The sequence below is a fragment of the Leptonotus elevatus genome, chromosome 9 (assembly GCF_054856555.1).
Source record: "Leptonotus elevatus isolate MCC_2025b chromosome 9, RoL_Lele_1.0, whole genome shotgun sequence".
In the NCBI taxonomy this organism is placed as follows: Eukaryota; Metazoa; Chordata; class Actinopteri; order Syngnathiformes; family Syngnathidae; genus Leptonotus; species Leptonotus elevatus.
The window spans coordinates 24,603,528-24,620,033 of NC_141247.1; the positions used below are offsets into that span (position 1 = coordinate 24,603,528).

At 41.8% G+C, this 16,506-nt stretch overlaps 1 protein-coding gene across 7 annotated transcripts in view; it reads right to left on the reverse strand.

Annotated features, from left to right (window-relative positions):
* Positions 1-829: 829 nt before the first annotated feature.
* The window catches only part of atp11c (ATPase phospholipid transporting 11C (ATP11C blood group)), a 44,442-nt gene continuing 28,765 nt past the window's right edge, over positions 830-16,506 (reverse strand). The window contains exons 12-31 of one of the 7 annotated variants that reach the window (XM_086084500.1): positions 16,259-16,456; positions 13,878-14,048; positions 12,643-12,821; positions 12,496-12,567; positions 12,358-12,431; positions 12,156-12,259; positions 11,884-12,065; positions 11,313-11,579; positions 10,478-10,652; positions 10,267-10,369; positions 10,048-10,193; positions 9,903-9,962; positions 9,185-9,312; positions 8,814-8,949; positions 8,683-8,748; positions 8,484-8,587; positions 8,249-8,405; positions 5,545-5,653; positions 3,719-3,750; positions 830-3,298 (exon numbers count right to left, since the gene is read on the reverse strand). In XM_086084500.1, the coding sequence (XP_085940626.1) occupies positions 5,549-5,653; positions 8,249-8,405; positions 8,484-8,587; positions 8,683-8,748; positions 8,814-8,949; positions 9,185-9,312; positions 9,903-9,962; positions 10,048-10,193; positions 10,267-10,369; positions 10,478-10,652; positions 11,313-11,579; positions 11,884-12,065; positions 12,156-12,259; positions 12,358-12,431; positions 12,496-12,567; positions 12,643-12,821; positions 13,878-14,048; positions 16,259-16,456 (2,427 nt within the window). In that variant the 3' untranslated portion in view covers positions 830-3,298; positions 3,719-3,750; positions 5,545-5,548. Of the gene's footprint in view, positions 3,299-3,718; positions 3,843-5,544; positions 5,654-7,234; positions 7,326-8,248; positions 8,406-8,483; positions 8,588-8,682; positions 8,749-8,813; positions 8,950-9,184; positions 9,313-9,902; positions 9,963-10,047; positions 10,194-10,266; positions 10,370-10,477; positions 10,653-11,312; positions 11,580-11,883; positions 12,066-12,155; positions 12,260-12,357; positions 12,432-12,495; positions 12,568-12,642; positions 12,822-13,877; positions 14,049-16,258; positions 16,457-16,506 lie in introns of those variants that run through there. The other 6 variants (XM_086084503.1, XR_015095935.1, XR_015095936.1 and 3 more) reach the window with 6 other exon arrangements.

The following is a 16,506-nucleotide window of genomic DNA, read 5'->3' on the forward strand; positions in this document are numbered from 1 at the left end:
GACGCACTTCCTGGACGGTCTCCAAACGACGACCCTGTTGCCATTTGACAGGTTTTAAGCAGTTATTTGTCAAACATGTGTAACCTATTTTGAAATTTACGTTTACAGGGTTTCTCACACTATTTAATAAAAACAAATACCAGTGCTTTCTTCATCTTTGAATAGTATGATTCTCAGTCATCCAGGTCAGACATACTATAAAATGTTTTCTTGCTTAGTGAATGTTTTCAATAAACATTTTAAAAACGTGAATCTGCTATAGATTTGATAGATTCGCTGCAAGTTTTTAATACACGTTTCCCAGCCTTCTCCGCTACCCCATCATGCAGTCCTGAAAGGTTATAATTCCACGTGCCGTCTCAAATGGTCAGCTTGGGAAGAAAAAAAATCACAGTGAAAAGGGATACTCACACACTTTAGACAACAGGGAGGCCTGAACCCGGAAGCAGCCGCACGGTTGATCCAGCTTAGACTGCCTGCCATCTCATTACTGCACAGCCTCTGCTGAGTGTGCTCAAAGAAACACACACTTGACTTTGTATCATCGCGGGGACATCTCATTGACTTGATGCATTTCCGAGCCCCTTCCCCTAACCCCCATCAAAAATGATTGCCTACCCTAAATTCCTTACCCCAAACTCAACCATAACCCAATTCAAACCTAAACTCTAAAACCAAGTCTTGATCCTCAAAAAAAAAGAGGTCTGCACTTGTGGGGACCACCAAAATGTCCCCACAATGGTAGTTAAACCTGGACAAACAGCGTGTATGGGCCCCACAATGTAGCAAAGACAAAACCCAGCCACACACAAACGAGAGCACATGGCGCTTTCTTCAAAATGGTCTTTATTACAGAAAACCCGTCACAATTTAAATATAACTTTGATACATTCATCTTAAGAGGTTCGGGAGCGTCTTGAGGCTGGCGAGCCAAAACGGCACGAGATGGTACGGTGTCCATAACCTCTTAGTTTTTGGTACATTTTTGATTTTCTTACAAAAAAGTGGCTCGGGAAAAGAGAAAAGGGTTAAAAATACAATCCGCTCTTGTGATTTATTCTCGTGTTTAGACAAGCAAAACATTAAGTCTCCACAAAGGTTTGGAGCCGCGGGGAAACAAAAAGCAAACCGGCATCACTGATGCCACTTTTAAAGGTGGTCAACTTTTATTAACAAAGCAGGCTCGACTTCTTTTGCCAGCACAGTGCGGTCTGGAGGAAAAACCAAGTAAAGCCTGAAAGCAAGTTTTTTGTAAGAATATCAACACAGGCTAACTCTCATAACAAAAGAACATTTGGGAGTGACATGCCTTAATAAATACGGAACAATATACTTTGTGTGGAAAAACAAATCCTTAATAAAGTGTATTTCAAAGTAATTGCATGGTTGAATGGAATGTTATCGTTGTACAGTATATTTTATTAAACAGTATAACCTCCTCACAGCGGGTCCATGCGTCTCGGTTGAACACCCTCGACGTTTCTTCAACAGTGCACGAGTGGTCAAAGAATTTGCGACATGAAAAGTCATTCAAGTTGCTTAGCAAGTCTCAAAAACAAACGTGGACATTTGGGTGAATCTAGCTGGATTTAAAGAGCAGCATGTCTGCCGTGTTGTTTGGAGTGCCGTTTTTTTTGTTTTTTCCCCAAATAAAGTGGTGCCTTGACATACAAGTAACCTGGATTGCTTTTTGAATTACGAGCCGTCATTGCGAGCACAAATGAGATACAAGCAATTAGTGAAGCATATTTAAAACCTCCCAACTTCGCCTTAAAATATGCTAACTTGATGCTCACCCGTAATCAGAAATGCCACAGACAAGCTAGCAAATAGCATCGATGTCACACTTGTAGACAACAAAATTCATATATTCTTTATCCTCCAGGAATTTGGCTAATTTACTGCAGCTGACTGGGAATTTTGAGCGTTTCCTTACAGTGCCAACCGCATTAGCCGATTCAGCCGTTTGCTGATATTTTTTCACCCAACCCTACTGTATAACCATATACGCATTATACTGCCCTCAGGTGGCGAAGGCGAGCACATAAAGAGCAGCACAATTACAGTATGTTTTTTTTTTTTTTTTTTAAAATATAAAGTACAATATTAGTGTAATTTAATAACTTTTTGTTTTTTGGGGTGTAGGCTCGAATGAATTAAAGGAATTTTCATTCATTTCAATTGGAAGACACCTTGAGATAAGAGTGTTCTGAGTTACAAACATGGTCACGGAATACATTATGCTTGTAAATCAAGGCACCACTACATAAGGCAAATTAATGCAATTCATAAGAACACACTGAAAATGGCCAAAATTCAAGTAGTCCCACAGACATTTGTGGCTTCTCTCGAGCCATTACAGAATTTGTGGACACGCGCAGAAAAAACTAAACAAAACATCCCCACAATTTTTAGGTCACAAACGTCCGTTACAGTCTTTTTCCTTTTTGGCTTTCAGCATCTGAGATCCGTACAGTATAGCAACATATATTATGACTCTCATTTTAATTGGACTCTTTAAATTAAACACAAACACTTTTGAGGCGTGACGATTAAGGTCACGTCTTGACCTTTGCCACACTGCCCCTAAATCGCTAATCTATTCCTTAATCCCACACACGCACGCACATTTTTTGGACTTTTTCGAGCGCATGGACGGCGTCTCGGTGAACTCTCCAACATGAGTGGCAAATTAATTGAGAATTCCCAACAAAAAGAGTGAAGTGATATCAATGTTGGCAAGGGGGGAAAAAAAAACATTTAACACACCTTGGACTTCTCTTGTTATCTTTAAAACATTGCTTAAAGACAGTGTTTTACTTTTTAATTATTATTATTATTTTTTTAACTTATTTTCCCCCATGCAGTCGAGCATTTGAGTGAGTGGCAACGTTATAACCGCTTGTTAAAACACAGCAGTCAGATCTTGGGACAAGGCAGCTGTGTTTTGCATTCATTTGTAGATAAAAGACAAAAAAAAGAGTCAAGTCTGTCGTCCGAGTAGATCGATTAAAAAAATTATGCAAGGCGCTGCTCTGCAGTCATGCGTGGGCGGCGTGTGTGAGTTAGTTTGTCGAAGTTGGACGAGAGAGGACGGAGAGTTGAGTTGAGTTTTTTTTTTTTTTTTTTTTTTTTCTCCCTCCTCAACCCAGAGTCAAAAGTGTCGTTTTGCCGCCTCCTGTGGTGGTCACGCGCCTGACCTGATTGGCATGGAACCCTGAAATGTGGCCACTGCCGCCGTGTCCCTTCACTGACGAGCCTTCAGTTGCTTGTAAGAGATGGGGGGCACAGCTGCTGACTGGGGGAAGGAAAAAAAAAAAAAGTGGTCAATGTATGCACCACCAAAGAAGAAAAAGGACAAAATACAATCACAGAGAGAATACACTGCTACCAAATGCACAGAAAAATTAGGGAGGCAAATTCTCCTGATTGGAGGGAAATTCTGTGACACAGACAGAGGTGGCAAAAGTGCTCACACTGTACTTAAGTAGATGTACAGATAATTGAGTCAAAACCATGATGAGTCTGGTAATAGTGTCACTACGGAGTGAACTAATTTACTCAAAAAACAAGCCAATTTTTTAACACAAAGTAGCAAAAAGCACTGCTATTTTTTTCGTGGGGAAGTCGTCGGAAACCTGAAAATCTACTTGAGCACAGTCAGGAAATGTTTGTGTACTTGATTACGTCTCACCACTACTCTGTTCTTTTGCTTTACCTGGATGCGCACTGGAGGTCATCGTCAGGCAGCTAGTTGGGGAACACAAATGGGGGTTAAGCAAGCGCCTGATGCCATTGTTCGGCAGCACATTCAAAAGTCACGGGGGCGGTCACACACTTGGCTACAGGATGTGGTCAAAACACACACACACACACACACACACACACGCACACACAAAAAAGGCATCACAACTGGCACGAAGAACATGGCTACACCCCGTGACCACACAGCTGCTACTTTGGATGTTCACATTGCAGAGAGCGAGAATACGTGGAAGTTTGCAGCTTCCGGGGGAAGCGTGACATAGGATGTTTCTCATATCGTTTTACAAAACAATGCCAAAAATACCACAACATTTATGAGGCCACTTTAACCACCTGCAATATGAACATTCTACACACTGAAAACCAAAGTGTTATTAATAGATAAGACTGTTAGTCACCATAACACCACTCCTATTAAAAATAAGGGTCATCCCGTTTCTTTTCACAAATATTTTAATCACCTTCTTTTCTTCCTTTTTTTTTTTTTTATAATAGTAATGTTGTGAATGGTTGTTGGCTTTAGTGAAAATGACCAAACATACTAGAACATGAATAATAATTTGTCAAATACAATAGTGCCTTAATGTAATTTAATTTGCTCCATGACGATGCTTACAAGTACTTCAAATCATCTTTCCCCATTGAAATGAATTTAAATGCTATGAATCCGTTCCAACTGCTCCCAAACACAAATGTTTGTAACCCGTTTTAATTTTTTTAAACATGAAAAATAGGACTATAATATTTACTTATAAGACATACAGTATTGACATAAATAGGATGCTTTGTTTCTACCACGTTTTTTTGTTTTTTTACTTCAATTCAATGAACATTGTGCTGTTCCTTATTGTGTGCTCAACTTGGCCACCTGGAGGCAGGTCTATGGCATTTTCAATTACAGTATGTGCTAGCTAGCGGGCTTAAAGACAAAATTATTATGTGATTGTTTTAAATACAACATATGGAATTATCTTTGTTTAAAGTATAATTTAACAGTAAAGTTCAACTTTAAGTGGCAGTAAACAGATGGACACTTTCTTGAAGAATTGGTCACTACTTGCCAAACAGCTCTTGTATATCTAATTTTCTCTCACAATTCACAGCAAAAAAATACATTTAAAAATAACTAAATATGGGTCGCTCTTATCTCAAGGCACATACGCAAATATTACCAAGACATACAGAGTAGGAGTGTCAAATTTAGATTGTGAAAAGAATCAGGATGAATACGGTTGCCACAGACCACTCTTCAAACCAACATGTGACGTTTCCACCGTGCCAATTCAATGTTTTGCTGATGTATTCTGCCCGAGGTTGACACGAATAATGAAGGCATCGTTCCAACATGCACACATGACCACGTCACAGAACTACAACCGCCAAGATGCAATCACAAAAGTGCGTGAACCCAACAACGCCGGCGTCATCACACACACAAAAGACACATTTGGATTTTTACAAGCAGGTGATGAGGGGTGAGAGCGGGTTTGCATCAAAAGGGAGGCTGAAAGGAGCAATTTGGTCATAATGGATGATTTTAAAAGTTTTGTTGGGGAATGAACACAAATGAGCTCGAAATGCTGCATCTCTTCAGCCAACCAATATCAGCTTCCACGACAAAGCCACACACAACGTCGTCTTGTTTGGAATCGGTGCCTAGTAAGACTACGTTAGGAGCCAGGACTGTGAAGACATCAGCTGACGGGGGGGGCGGGCGGCGAGGCTTGGTAGTCAGCCTTCGATTGGCTTTCAAAAAGCCCAGCAGCGGTGGGCTGGTACCTGATTAAACGACAGTATTGGACTCGTCTGTAAAGGTTCTCATGAGCAGGGGCCTGGCTGACGACCGCGGGGACGGGACGCCCCTCGCATTCGACTCAACTGGATTCCTCTGGAAGGGTGAGGCAAGAGGACACCAGAGACGTAGTAACTAAGCTGGCAAGCATACGAGGGGCCGTCGGGGACATGATTCGGGATTACCACTAATGCACACTACTGAAAACGCACACAAAAATGATTGAAATCGGTTCATACGGCATGCTGAATGAACTTATAAAATAAAATAATTATTCACTCTAATGCTGTAAGTGAATTTCACAAACTTGTGTGTTTTAGTATTGTGTGAAGCAAAAAAATAAAAAAATAAAAAAATTGGCATCTCATTGCCGATTACTCTTAATTTGGTTCCAAATATGGAGATCGGCTCAGGGCAGGGGCGGATCTATTCTGGAGGGATACAGGGCTGTGGACCATCCCAAAATCATGAAAAATCCTTGCCACCTGTAACAGGTGTTAAATGTAAAAAAAAAAAAAAAAAAAAACATAACACATAACTGCCTGATTGGTTGGTTTTAGTGTGGTGAATAAAGTCAGCCAATACCAAAGAGGCCCTTGCATCCTTCAATTTTTCTATTTGCGACCCTCGAAGGAAAACGTGGGGACACCCCATGATTAGTGTATATGACACAATTTTTACTACAGCAGCTTTGTGTCTGGCACACTCGTGTGTGTGTGTGTGTGTGTGTGTGTGTGTGCGTGTGTGTGTGTGAGAGCATTTCTGTAGCGTGCATTCCAGTTAATCCTGAATTACGTCCGCCAAGGCCTCTCATACAAGCACACGGACAAAAACAGACAAACATCGTCTTACTCTGCCTTATGACACAAGCAGTACAGATACACAAAGGACTTGAAAACACAAGACACATGGACATTTAAAAAAAAAAAACATGTTATTGCAACAGGAAAGCAGACAAATACAGTACCTGTTCCTTAGATTGCTTACCTTAATTAAAGCAAATTTTTTACTTAAGTGATTGAGACTGTCGCGACTAAGACATTTAACATGATGTACAATATAAGAATAAGTCCAACCCCTCTACTGGGAGTGAACAAAGTATGATTTGTTATTTAACTCATCTACAAATGATTTGGCTCATGTGTCGGTTTTAAAAAAAAAAAATGCTTCGTGGCTCTTGAGCACTAACGTCTGCCTACCTCTTATGTGGCCCTGCACTCGCAGCGCACAAACATACAAACTCATAGACAAGCAGAATGCAGTGGCCAAAAGGGGGGGGGGGGTTGGCAGTGCGTGTCCAGAATGCGGTTGCCAACTTTCGTCTCATGCAGACTTAGATGCTCGAACGTGCCGAACTGATCCGACTGCGCTGAACATGCGGCAGCAGCAGACGCAGCTGGGAGGAGACAAACGGCTGACACGCTAATGAAAGACTTGACTAGATGCATGTTTTTCTTTTTTTTCTTTTTTTTGCCATTGACTTCTTAGCCCTCCTCTGCACTGCACCTTCACATTAAGTGCTGAAATCAAGGTTCGGCCGTGCTAGCTGACTCAATACAGCGCTTTCCTCATACGCGATTATATGGATGGTGAGAAAGAAGACGACAGTGGGGGAAAGGAACAAAAAAGTGCAGACACAGAAAGAGCAGGGAGACGCAAGCAGAAAGAGAAAGAGACCTCAGTCACTCCACGAGAAGCTGTGAGTGCTAGCGGTCTGCGACAACATGAAGATAGTAGAAGTCCCCGAGGAAGGAAGGCGGTGCTTCATCTTTGAGAAGGGCGGAGGGGGTCCACGGAGGAGGCGAGAGCAGAGACAGTGAAGCAGTTAGGAGAAGGGTTAAGCTAAAAGCGGTTCTAGGAGGGAAAATTAGTAACAGGACAAATTGAGCAGTCGGAGACGACATTTGAAAGCCAAGGTTATATAATCACTAGGCACAATATTAGCTACACTAGGCACAATATTAGCTACACTTGCACAATTCATGGTTATCCAACAAAATAGATGAATCTAAAAAGATAATGCTTACCGTAGTTTTAATTGAGTTTAGACATTGGGTTGGTGTGAAGAACTGCATTACACAGAGAATTCTAAATATTTTTTAAGCTATTTGTCAAAAAAGTGAAAGTCAACATTATTATTTTTTCCCCCATTTTGGATGTCGTTCTTACTGTGTGTGAGTAGGAAAGAGTTTGCTTAACTACTTTTATATCTTGGAGGAAAAAAAAAAAATAATCACACAGCAAACCACCAAACAAAAACATCACTAAATGTAATACATACTGCATTCATGATATGTTTGTTTTAATTCATTCACAAATTTGAAACGTGAAGTGTGGCCCTGACTGGTTGAATACAAATGTTGTGGAAGAACATTTAAATGTTCTGCCTGTCACTACATTATATTTTTTAGTGAGAACTGATCATTTCCCAGGGCACACCTGTTGATCCCAGCTAGTTAATATACAGGTTTACCTAATTTTGCGTCCCGTTTAAATTTGCTAAACGGCCAGACTAGCAAAACTAAATGCGCGGAATTGCATACAGTATCTTAAATGTGGTTAAATCCAACAGTAAGAAAATCGCGAGACTTTAATGTTTAATGAGGCAGATTTAATGTTAAAAACAAACAAACAAAAAGCTTGTGAACGGTCAAGTGTTTGCGTATGTCTGCGTGTGTTTGTCAGCGCTACCTGCTGAGTAAATGGGGTGAAGGGCTTGCGGAAGACGGCCAGAAGGATCTCTGGCAGGAGGCTGAGCAGGATGAGCACGATGATGACCAGCCAGGCTGACACTGAACTCAGTATGGTGGCAAACACAAAGTACATGCGCTGCTGCCTCAGGAACGGCCTGCGGGTGGGCCGAGAACACAAAGGTTGACCACAAGCTGCGAGAAACAGCAACAGGTCCGATCAGCTGTTGACTCACCAAATAATCCCTCCCCAGAAGAAGCTGAAAAGCATGTAAAACGCAAGAGAGCCCCATATCACAAAGTGGTTGACCCATGTCCAGTGGCGCGTGTCCAGAGCAAGCTAGGAGGACAGAACACAAAAGGAACAGGATGAAACGTCCGCATATTTCTGCTAAACAGGTTTGGTGCATCATAGTCATCAAACCTGCTCTTCACCTTTAGTGTGACAGTAAAGACGAGGACAGTGAAGACGATTGTGCCGTATGACCAGTTCCCAAAAACCTGGATGGAAAGATACGCATGAGCTAAAATGTAGAGTACAGTTGAGCGAGGAGCTGAATACAAACCTGGCCGTCATCCTGCAGGGCCGAGTTTCGAAACAAACATCGAACACCGAAGAAGAAGACCAACCCGTGGAAGACTCCCAGTAACGTCCAGTAAAGGAAGGGCCTCCATCGCAACATGGCATTCTTGCGAATTTCTCTTAACATGGCCAAGACAAAACAATGTTGATTACGATATGTGGGATTTTTTTTTACTTAAAACACTACAACAGCATAAAAAAAAAAATGGTTCAATATTATTGAAATTTAAAAAAAAAAAAAAGGTACTGATATTTTACAAAAAAAATCCTCTCTATGAAATCAAAATTATGTCCGCTTCAGGTGAAACAAAATCCCTCCAACTCTGCAGCACTGGGAAAGCTTCCGGCATTTACCTGTAGAGTGGAGCATTGCTCAGCAGAGACTGGATGCTGATGTGCTGCTCCAAGAGGCTGTAAGCCAGGATGGGCATAGAGGTGAAGCAGATGTTGTACATCGTCAGATAGGCTGCATCATAGAGGGGCTGGGGAGGATGGCCACAATGGGTGGGGGAGGGGGAGTGAATAGGGAAAGAGGTTGGGAAGGGATGGGGCAACCAAGGGGTTAATATCATGGCGAGGGCAAAACTAACACACATAGATGCACCTAATATACTAGACAAACTGATTTGTCAACTTTACGGACTCCACAATGTTTACAGCGTGATGTCGACTAGTCGCTAATCAGAGGTGGCAGTTTGGCTTTAGCCCCAGGTGCTAGCTAAGCTAGCTAGCTCCCAAGGTGCTTGTTTACCTGCCAGGGAGCTCAGGGGCTAAAGCCAAACTGTGGCAGGGTTTTTACTTTCTGGACCTGGATTTGTGTTTTTGATGAGGAAGCAGATACAAACATAGATGCATCTAATATTTAATTCATGAACTCTCGTTACAGCTTATAGGTACCACGACGCTTATGTACCAGACATTTTTACTATGGCGGATGCAACATGCCTGAATCTAGCATCGATTTTTTAGACATCTAAGGGAAATAACAGAGGGTCAATTCGAGGGTAGATGGGGTGGAGTGAGTTTAAGAGCCACTTTTGATGATCACTACATTTTAAACCTTGATACTCACCTGCTGGGAATGGCCGCAGAAGAACTGGTACAAAAACTGAGGTAAGATGAAACACAAGTTCTGTGGGCAAATGTAGGATTGAGGAGAAGATCTCAAAAGCACGTTCTTAGCATGTCAAGGTTAACACGACTTGCTCTTCTCCTACCTTGTAGAAGAAATACTGCACCAAATGTGCAATTCGAACATAGTAGAGATGGCCGTGAGCCAGGAGAAGTTTCTTCAGGTGCTTGAGTTTGGGGATGGCATAGTCACTGTTCCTCACCGCCTGTCGACCCTCTTTACCCTTGATACCTGGAATACAGAGGAAACGCTCATTAGGAATAAGATTTGGTAGTAATTGCGTATTTAGCATGACAAGTCTCACCAATGCCAACATGAGCTTCCAAAATCATGCTCACGTCATTGGCACCATCACCAATGGAGAGGGTAATCGGGCTGCCTTTAGAGTTCTTCACCAGTCTTACTACCTGAAGAAAAGAACGCCATGTGATCGGCTGCCGACCAGCCTAGGAAAAAGCTCCGGCTCACCCGAGATTCGAGTGAGGAAATGCAATGAAGGGACATATTTTTCTGACCTGGGCCTTTTGCAATGGAGCCATGCGGCAGCAGAGCACAGCGGTGCAGTTTTGACAAATCTGCAGGAAGAGGTTCATGTAGTGGCTGGAGTTGGAATCGGTGGAGTTGAGCACCATTGATAGAGTAGCTCCATCAATAATAAAACCGTAGTCGTGACTGGTAACCGACCAGTTCCTGTTTAAAGAAAACAGTAAGAGGAAGCAATGTTACACCCTCACTTAAAAAAAAAATAATAATTATTGCAGAAAGTAGCATGATGACAAAAGTCATATTACTGTCTCCTAAAAAAACAAAACAACAAAGTCTAAACCACTGGCAACAAAAGTGAGCACACCCCAATGTGAAAATTTTCAAATTGGGCCCATTTAGCCTCCCCGGTGTCAGGTGTGTTAAATTTGGTGTTATCAATCTCATTCTTTATGATTGTGCATCAAGTTATAGTGTGGTGGCAACAAAGAATACATTATACCTTCAGTGTTGTTCCTTAAAACCCCTTCAGGTTCTTAGATGGTCCCAGTGGACATGACATATTCGCATGTCTAAACCAATAAAACGCATCATTTGGATGATGTCAACAAATCAACACAATCAAAAGTTGATTTGCATGATGTTCATGTTAAAAATGTTCCTGACGTCCAAAATAACAAATACACCCCCCCCCCCAAAAAAAATCCATGTTATTCTTATGTAGGAAAAGAGTCAAAATCAGCAACAACAAAAAAAAAAAAGAACAAACTTTGGGTCTAAAGGGGCAACATAAGATATTTAGAAAAGGGGAGGGGTGTACTCATTTTTGTGAGTACTACTGTACATCACAAAAGTTTAGGCACCAACCCGCTGATGCCATTTTCTAAGGCTGGCGCATCTTGCACTGCTTTCTTGTGATACTCGAGTAAGAGCTCGTGCAGTCGTTCCTCGCGCTTCCGACCTCCTTCTTCAAGAGTGCGCACTGTCAGCTCCAACAGCTCAGTGGTCATCTGAAACAAGCGACAGGCGAAACAGGTGGACTTTGCAGTCTCCATTTTGTCTCCCGTCAGGACCCAGATCTTAATGCCGGCACCCTGCAGGGCCTCCATTGTTTCTGCGGCTTCCTCTTGAAGTCTGTATAGGAAGAAGACTACTTCATTAACAAAAGTAAACCTTAGGACTTTAAAATCTAATTGTGAAATTTGGTTATGTGGCTCTCTTTGCAAATGTGCGGCTACTTTTTTATTTTATTTTTATTTTTTTAAGCTTAGTTTAATCATCAAATTTCAACTGAAAGCACAATATCCTTAACTTCTTGTTCGAACCACCAGATGGCAGTATCATCTAACAAAAAAAAAGTCCTGAGAGGACAGCAGGGGGGAAAAAAAAAAAGCAGCTTTCCTGAAGTTTAAAACTCACAACAACAAAAACCACCCACCGATCTTCAACAGCAGTCGCACCGATCAGGCTCATGCCTGTCTCCACCTCGTTATAAACCGCCACGAGCTTCTGCTCTCTGTCCTGCAGAGCCAGTCTGGCTTCTCTCAGGCCCGCGTCCACCTGGGCGTACTCGTCCGTGCTGAGTAGTTTGTAAGCCACACACAGTGTTCTGTAGCCCTCCTGCATCACACAGCACGTCACGTCCAAGACAGCCGAATAGAAATCTGCTGTGAAATGGCGATGATGTGCAAGGATGTGTCATCCGCCTACCTTTGCATTCCGCTCCACGTGCACACGTATCGGTTCCACTTCCTCCTGTTTGACGCGAGGGAAAATAGATGAGTCTGCTCCCTTGCAGAAGAGCACAATATCACCTGTAGGACATTGATAAGCATACGAGCAGTGTTAAGGCATTGCTACTTGCTGGTAAATAAATTCATGACATTCAAAATAAAAACTTTAACTCGGTCACCTGATTTGCATTTGACAATTACACTCATTCGTCTTCTCACGGGGTCAAAATTCAACACATGAAGCAGCTCATAGCTGCAAGGAGAAAAATTATAATTGCAATAAGAACCCAAATGAGGACTTAAAAAAAAATACTTACACTTCAATTTCCTGATTCCTGTTGAGGATTTTCATGGCTTTACTTTCCAAACCCAGAAATGTGAAGCCATACCTGCAGATGGAGACAAACCAACACAACTTCAATGCCTATGGTCGGTTTATAATGAATCCCGAAGCTCGTCCTTACCTCATGGCACCCTTGACCAGAGCGACCTCATCAGGGGAGGATGCTATGAAGCCCCTCTCATCCAGAGGGACGTGGAGTACGATGGAATCCACCTGGTTGGCCTGGCTGGGCTCGGGGGACTCCTTCACCTGGACCGTGTGGCACAGACAAAGGGCGCGCAGAAACAACTCCTCGCGCTCCTAGCAACACATTCCCATGGAATAATTATTATTTGAGGAAAATTATGTCTGTGTTTAGGCTAGACAGTCACTGGCTTAAGAATTGCATTATCTTACCAAAAGCATTAAGAATTAGTTGCATGAATGTATTGGCAAAAAACACGTGTCTATGGTAACTAATTGTACTCAACTCATTTGCTCCCAAAAACGTATTTATATGTTTTTTTGTTTTTCTTATGCATGAGTATCCAAAAGGCGTTGATGCAGCGTCTAACCTGAAGAGGTCGCTTAAAGCAATGGTGGTACAAAAACCGGCCAGCAGAGTATAAGAGATCAACCAGGGCTTTGTTGCAACAAGCTCTTTTCCCCAGTGTTTTCAACAGGTTTGTGAATGATGAAACTTATTCAGCTATATTCAAATGCTAATTGCTGCACAACTGAAACTGATACACATATACTTTTTTTCCCTGATGAAAGAAGAGACTCTAATCTTTCTTCTGATAGGTTCCATGTTTTTATAGTAATAGAACACAATATTCTGTGGGCCTTGCAAAATCAGTCAAAATCCAGTAAAACAGCCAGGAACGAAGGGGGTTGCTTTAGTGAAAATGGCCACAAGTGAATGAGTTCATTGTGGCTCTAAAGGGTTTAACTGATGTTTTCCGGATTCTTTTGGGCATGGTGAAAAAAATACAAACTTGAGCGCTCAAGATTCCTGTGTGACTACTTGAGCTTTCACTGGGAAGTTGCTGAGTCACAAAAGTCGACTGGTTTGCAGCCCTACTATCATATACAGTAGCTGGACATGAGATAAAGCTCAAGATTTACAGCCAATTGTCCTAACAGAGTAATATACACAGTGTTGCGCCGCAGTTCATAAACTGTTTTTCAGGCACTCGTGCCACCAGCACTTGAGTTCTGAATACATATGCTGGCACCGCGAGTAGACTATGTGGGTGACCTGTGAAGGGCCTTCCGGAGCACTGAGCGTTATCGCAGCCATATGCTGCTGCATGCGTGATTTTTTTTTCCATTTTCCTGTGTACAACAGATGGGGCGCCGCCCCCAAACACCTACCGTGCCAGCTTTTTCCTTCAGACTGGTCACGGGCCCATCTGTGACACAAAATCCGTCGACTTCGGAGTTTACGTCTCGATGCTTGTACTGGAATCCATCGATGCAGCACTCGATAAACTCCATGTTATTCTGAGTGAGGGTCCCCGTTTTGTCTGTGAAGACATACTCCACCTGCAGTCAGAGCACATGAAAAAAAAAAAGCATTGCAAAGTCACTTAAAAAACGTGTTGTCAATTTGAACAGTCAGGCCCAATGAGAGGATAACACTTGCATTGATAATTAACCTTGCACAAGGCATTAACTTTGCATCTCTGTCATCTCAATCACCGGGCAAATCGAAATGTCAATGGCAACTGACGGCAATTAAGAGTGCCATAAAACTAAATAAGTCAAAATGACACCGACTGCTCGTGGTTACTTATTAGCATTTAAAAGTACATCTGTTGTAATCGGACTGGAGAGCACATTCTGTCAGATAATGTTTCATCATTTTCATAGAATAATTTCATAGTATTATACTGGCCTTTTATTTTGTTATGCATGCACAATGTAGCAGCTACATCTAAAAGTCCGTCTTTAAAAATATAAAAATATGAAGCACTGGATTATATACTGTGAAGTGCTTCAAAACATTTAATAGGTAATGAAATATTACACCACCATAACCACAGTAATAAATGCAACGTAAAATTAAACCTCAGACAGTGGCAATAAAAAAAACACACAAAAAACAAAACAAGCATTACCATATTTTTAAAAGGCAACTCAACCTACCAATCTCATTAGAATGTGCAAGTGTGCCTGTTGTGGCGAGGTGTTGTAAACACTGAGGCCTTTTGGGACCTCTAAACATCTATATGACAAACTAATTGTGCATTACGAGTCTTAATGTCCACTTAAGCAACCCTAAAATGCGGGTATTCCCTGTCAAATATGTCAGTTGCGCAAGTCCAGCGCAGGAACAGCTCCTTTGTTTTGGTTGTATACTGAAGACATTCCGGTTTAAAATCAAACGAAAGTTCAGAATGACAGCTTGTATTTTACATTCTAGAGGAATGGAATTTGCCGGCCCAATACTTTTGGAGGTGACTGGACATCACCACACACTCTGAGCGACTTCCATAATATTTAGCGTTTAGCTGTGACATTTATTGGCGAAAAATATTGCTACCAGCAGAGTTTTTTTTCACCGACAACTGCCACGTGTTATTCCTCTTCAAATATGGTGTTGGCGGCCAGCATTAAAAGACTATCCTTTGAAGTTTTGGGGAAAGTGCAGAGCTCCTGCCGGCTATTCCAACTACAGTCACTGAAATGGTGCAAGAGTGAATTCAATCTTTTGTTTTCATTTGCTTCTACGGCAATCGTCAAAATGCAACCACAAATGTCATTAACTCATTCACTCCCATCTATTTTCACTGAAGCAACCCCCTTCGTTCCAGGTTTTACTGGATTTGATTTTGGCTGATTTCGCGCAAGGCCCACAGAACATTATGTTCTATTGCTATAAAAAACATGGAACCTACCAAAAGAAAGATTAGAGTATCTTCTTTAAAAAAAAAAGTATTTGTATCAGTTACCGTTTTGCAGCAATTAGTATTAGAATTTAACTAAGTTTCATCATTATTCACGAACCTGTTGAAAACACTGGGGAAAAGAGCTTGTTGCAACAAAGCCCTGGTTGATCTCTTATACTCTGCTGCCACCTGCTGGCCGGTTTTTGTGCCATCATTGCTTTAAGCGACCTCTTCAGGTCAGGGGCCACATCAAAGCCTTCTGTATGCTCTAGCATAAAAAATAAAAAAAACAAATACATTTTTGGGAACCGTGGCAATATTTAAAAAATGTATTTTGGGAGCAAATTAGTTAAATGACTGTCCGTTTGTGGCACAAGGAAGGTTAGGCATCGATCTATATAATAGTAGGGACAACCACTTTCTTTATTGTCGGACCTCAAATAATAAATCATGCATTAAGTGAAAAGCATGGCAACCTTAAACTACATTTTATTGGATTTGTTTCCTAAACAATTAAAAAGAAAAAAATATGCTGTCCTTCAGTTTCCCTACTGGCCGACGACACAGCTGCTGCGCACGGTATTTTCAGATTGAAAGTGGGCTATATTTCTTGCATGGATTTCAATGACATTCACAAGTCTCTTGAAAGCTCCATGATTTACTAGCCAGCCTCACAATTCAACAAATCACACATCCCACACTCACTCCCTGGTTACGCATGGTGATGGTGTCAGAAGTCTGGATGGAAGAATACACGTTAATGAAAAATAGGCAAGCTCAGGTGCCTAAAAAAATATGCACGAACCGGAGAATAGAACCCTCGGTGTATGCAATCTAAGCCCGATGATCTCTGGAATTACCAACCTGTCCCAGTTCTTCATTGAGGTCAGAGGTGTTGACCAGCGCTCCCTCTTTGATTTCAGGGTCAAAAAAGTCCTTGTCCCAGGTGATGAAGAAGGATCCCAAAAACTTTTGCATCTCAACCGTCACGTACATGGATACGGGAATGATGAAGTTGAAGAGCACCATGAATGACAGGAAGTCAGTGAACATCTTTAGATACTGGTGAGTGACAGGAGGGAAAGACGACAACATCAATCTTACTTTGGTGT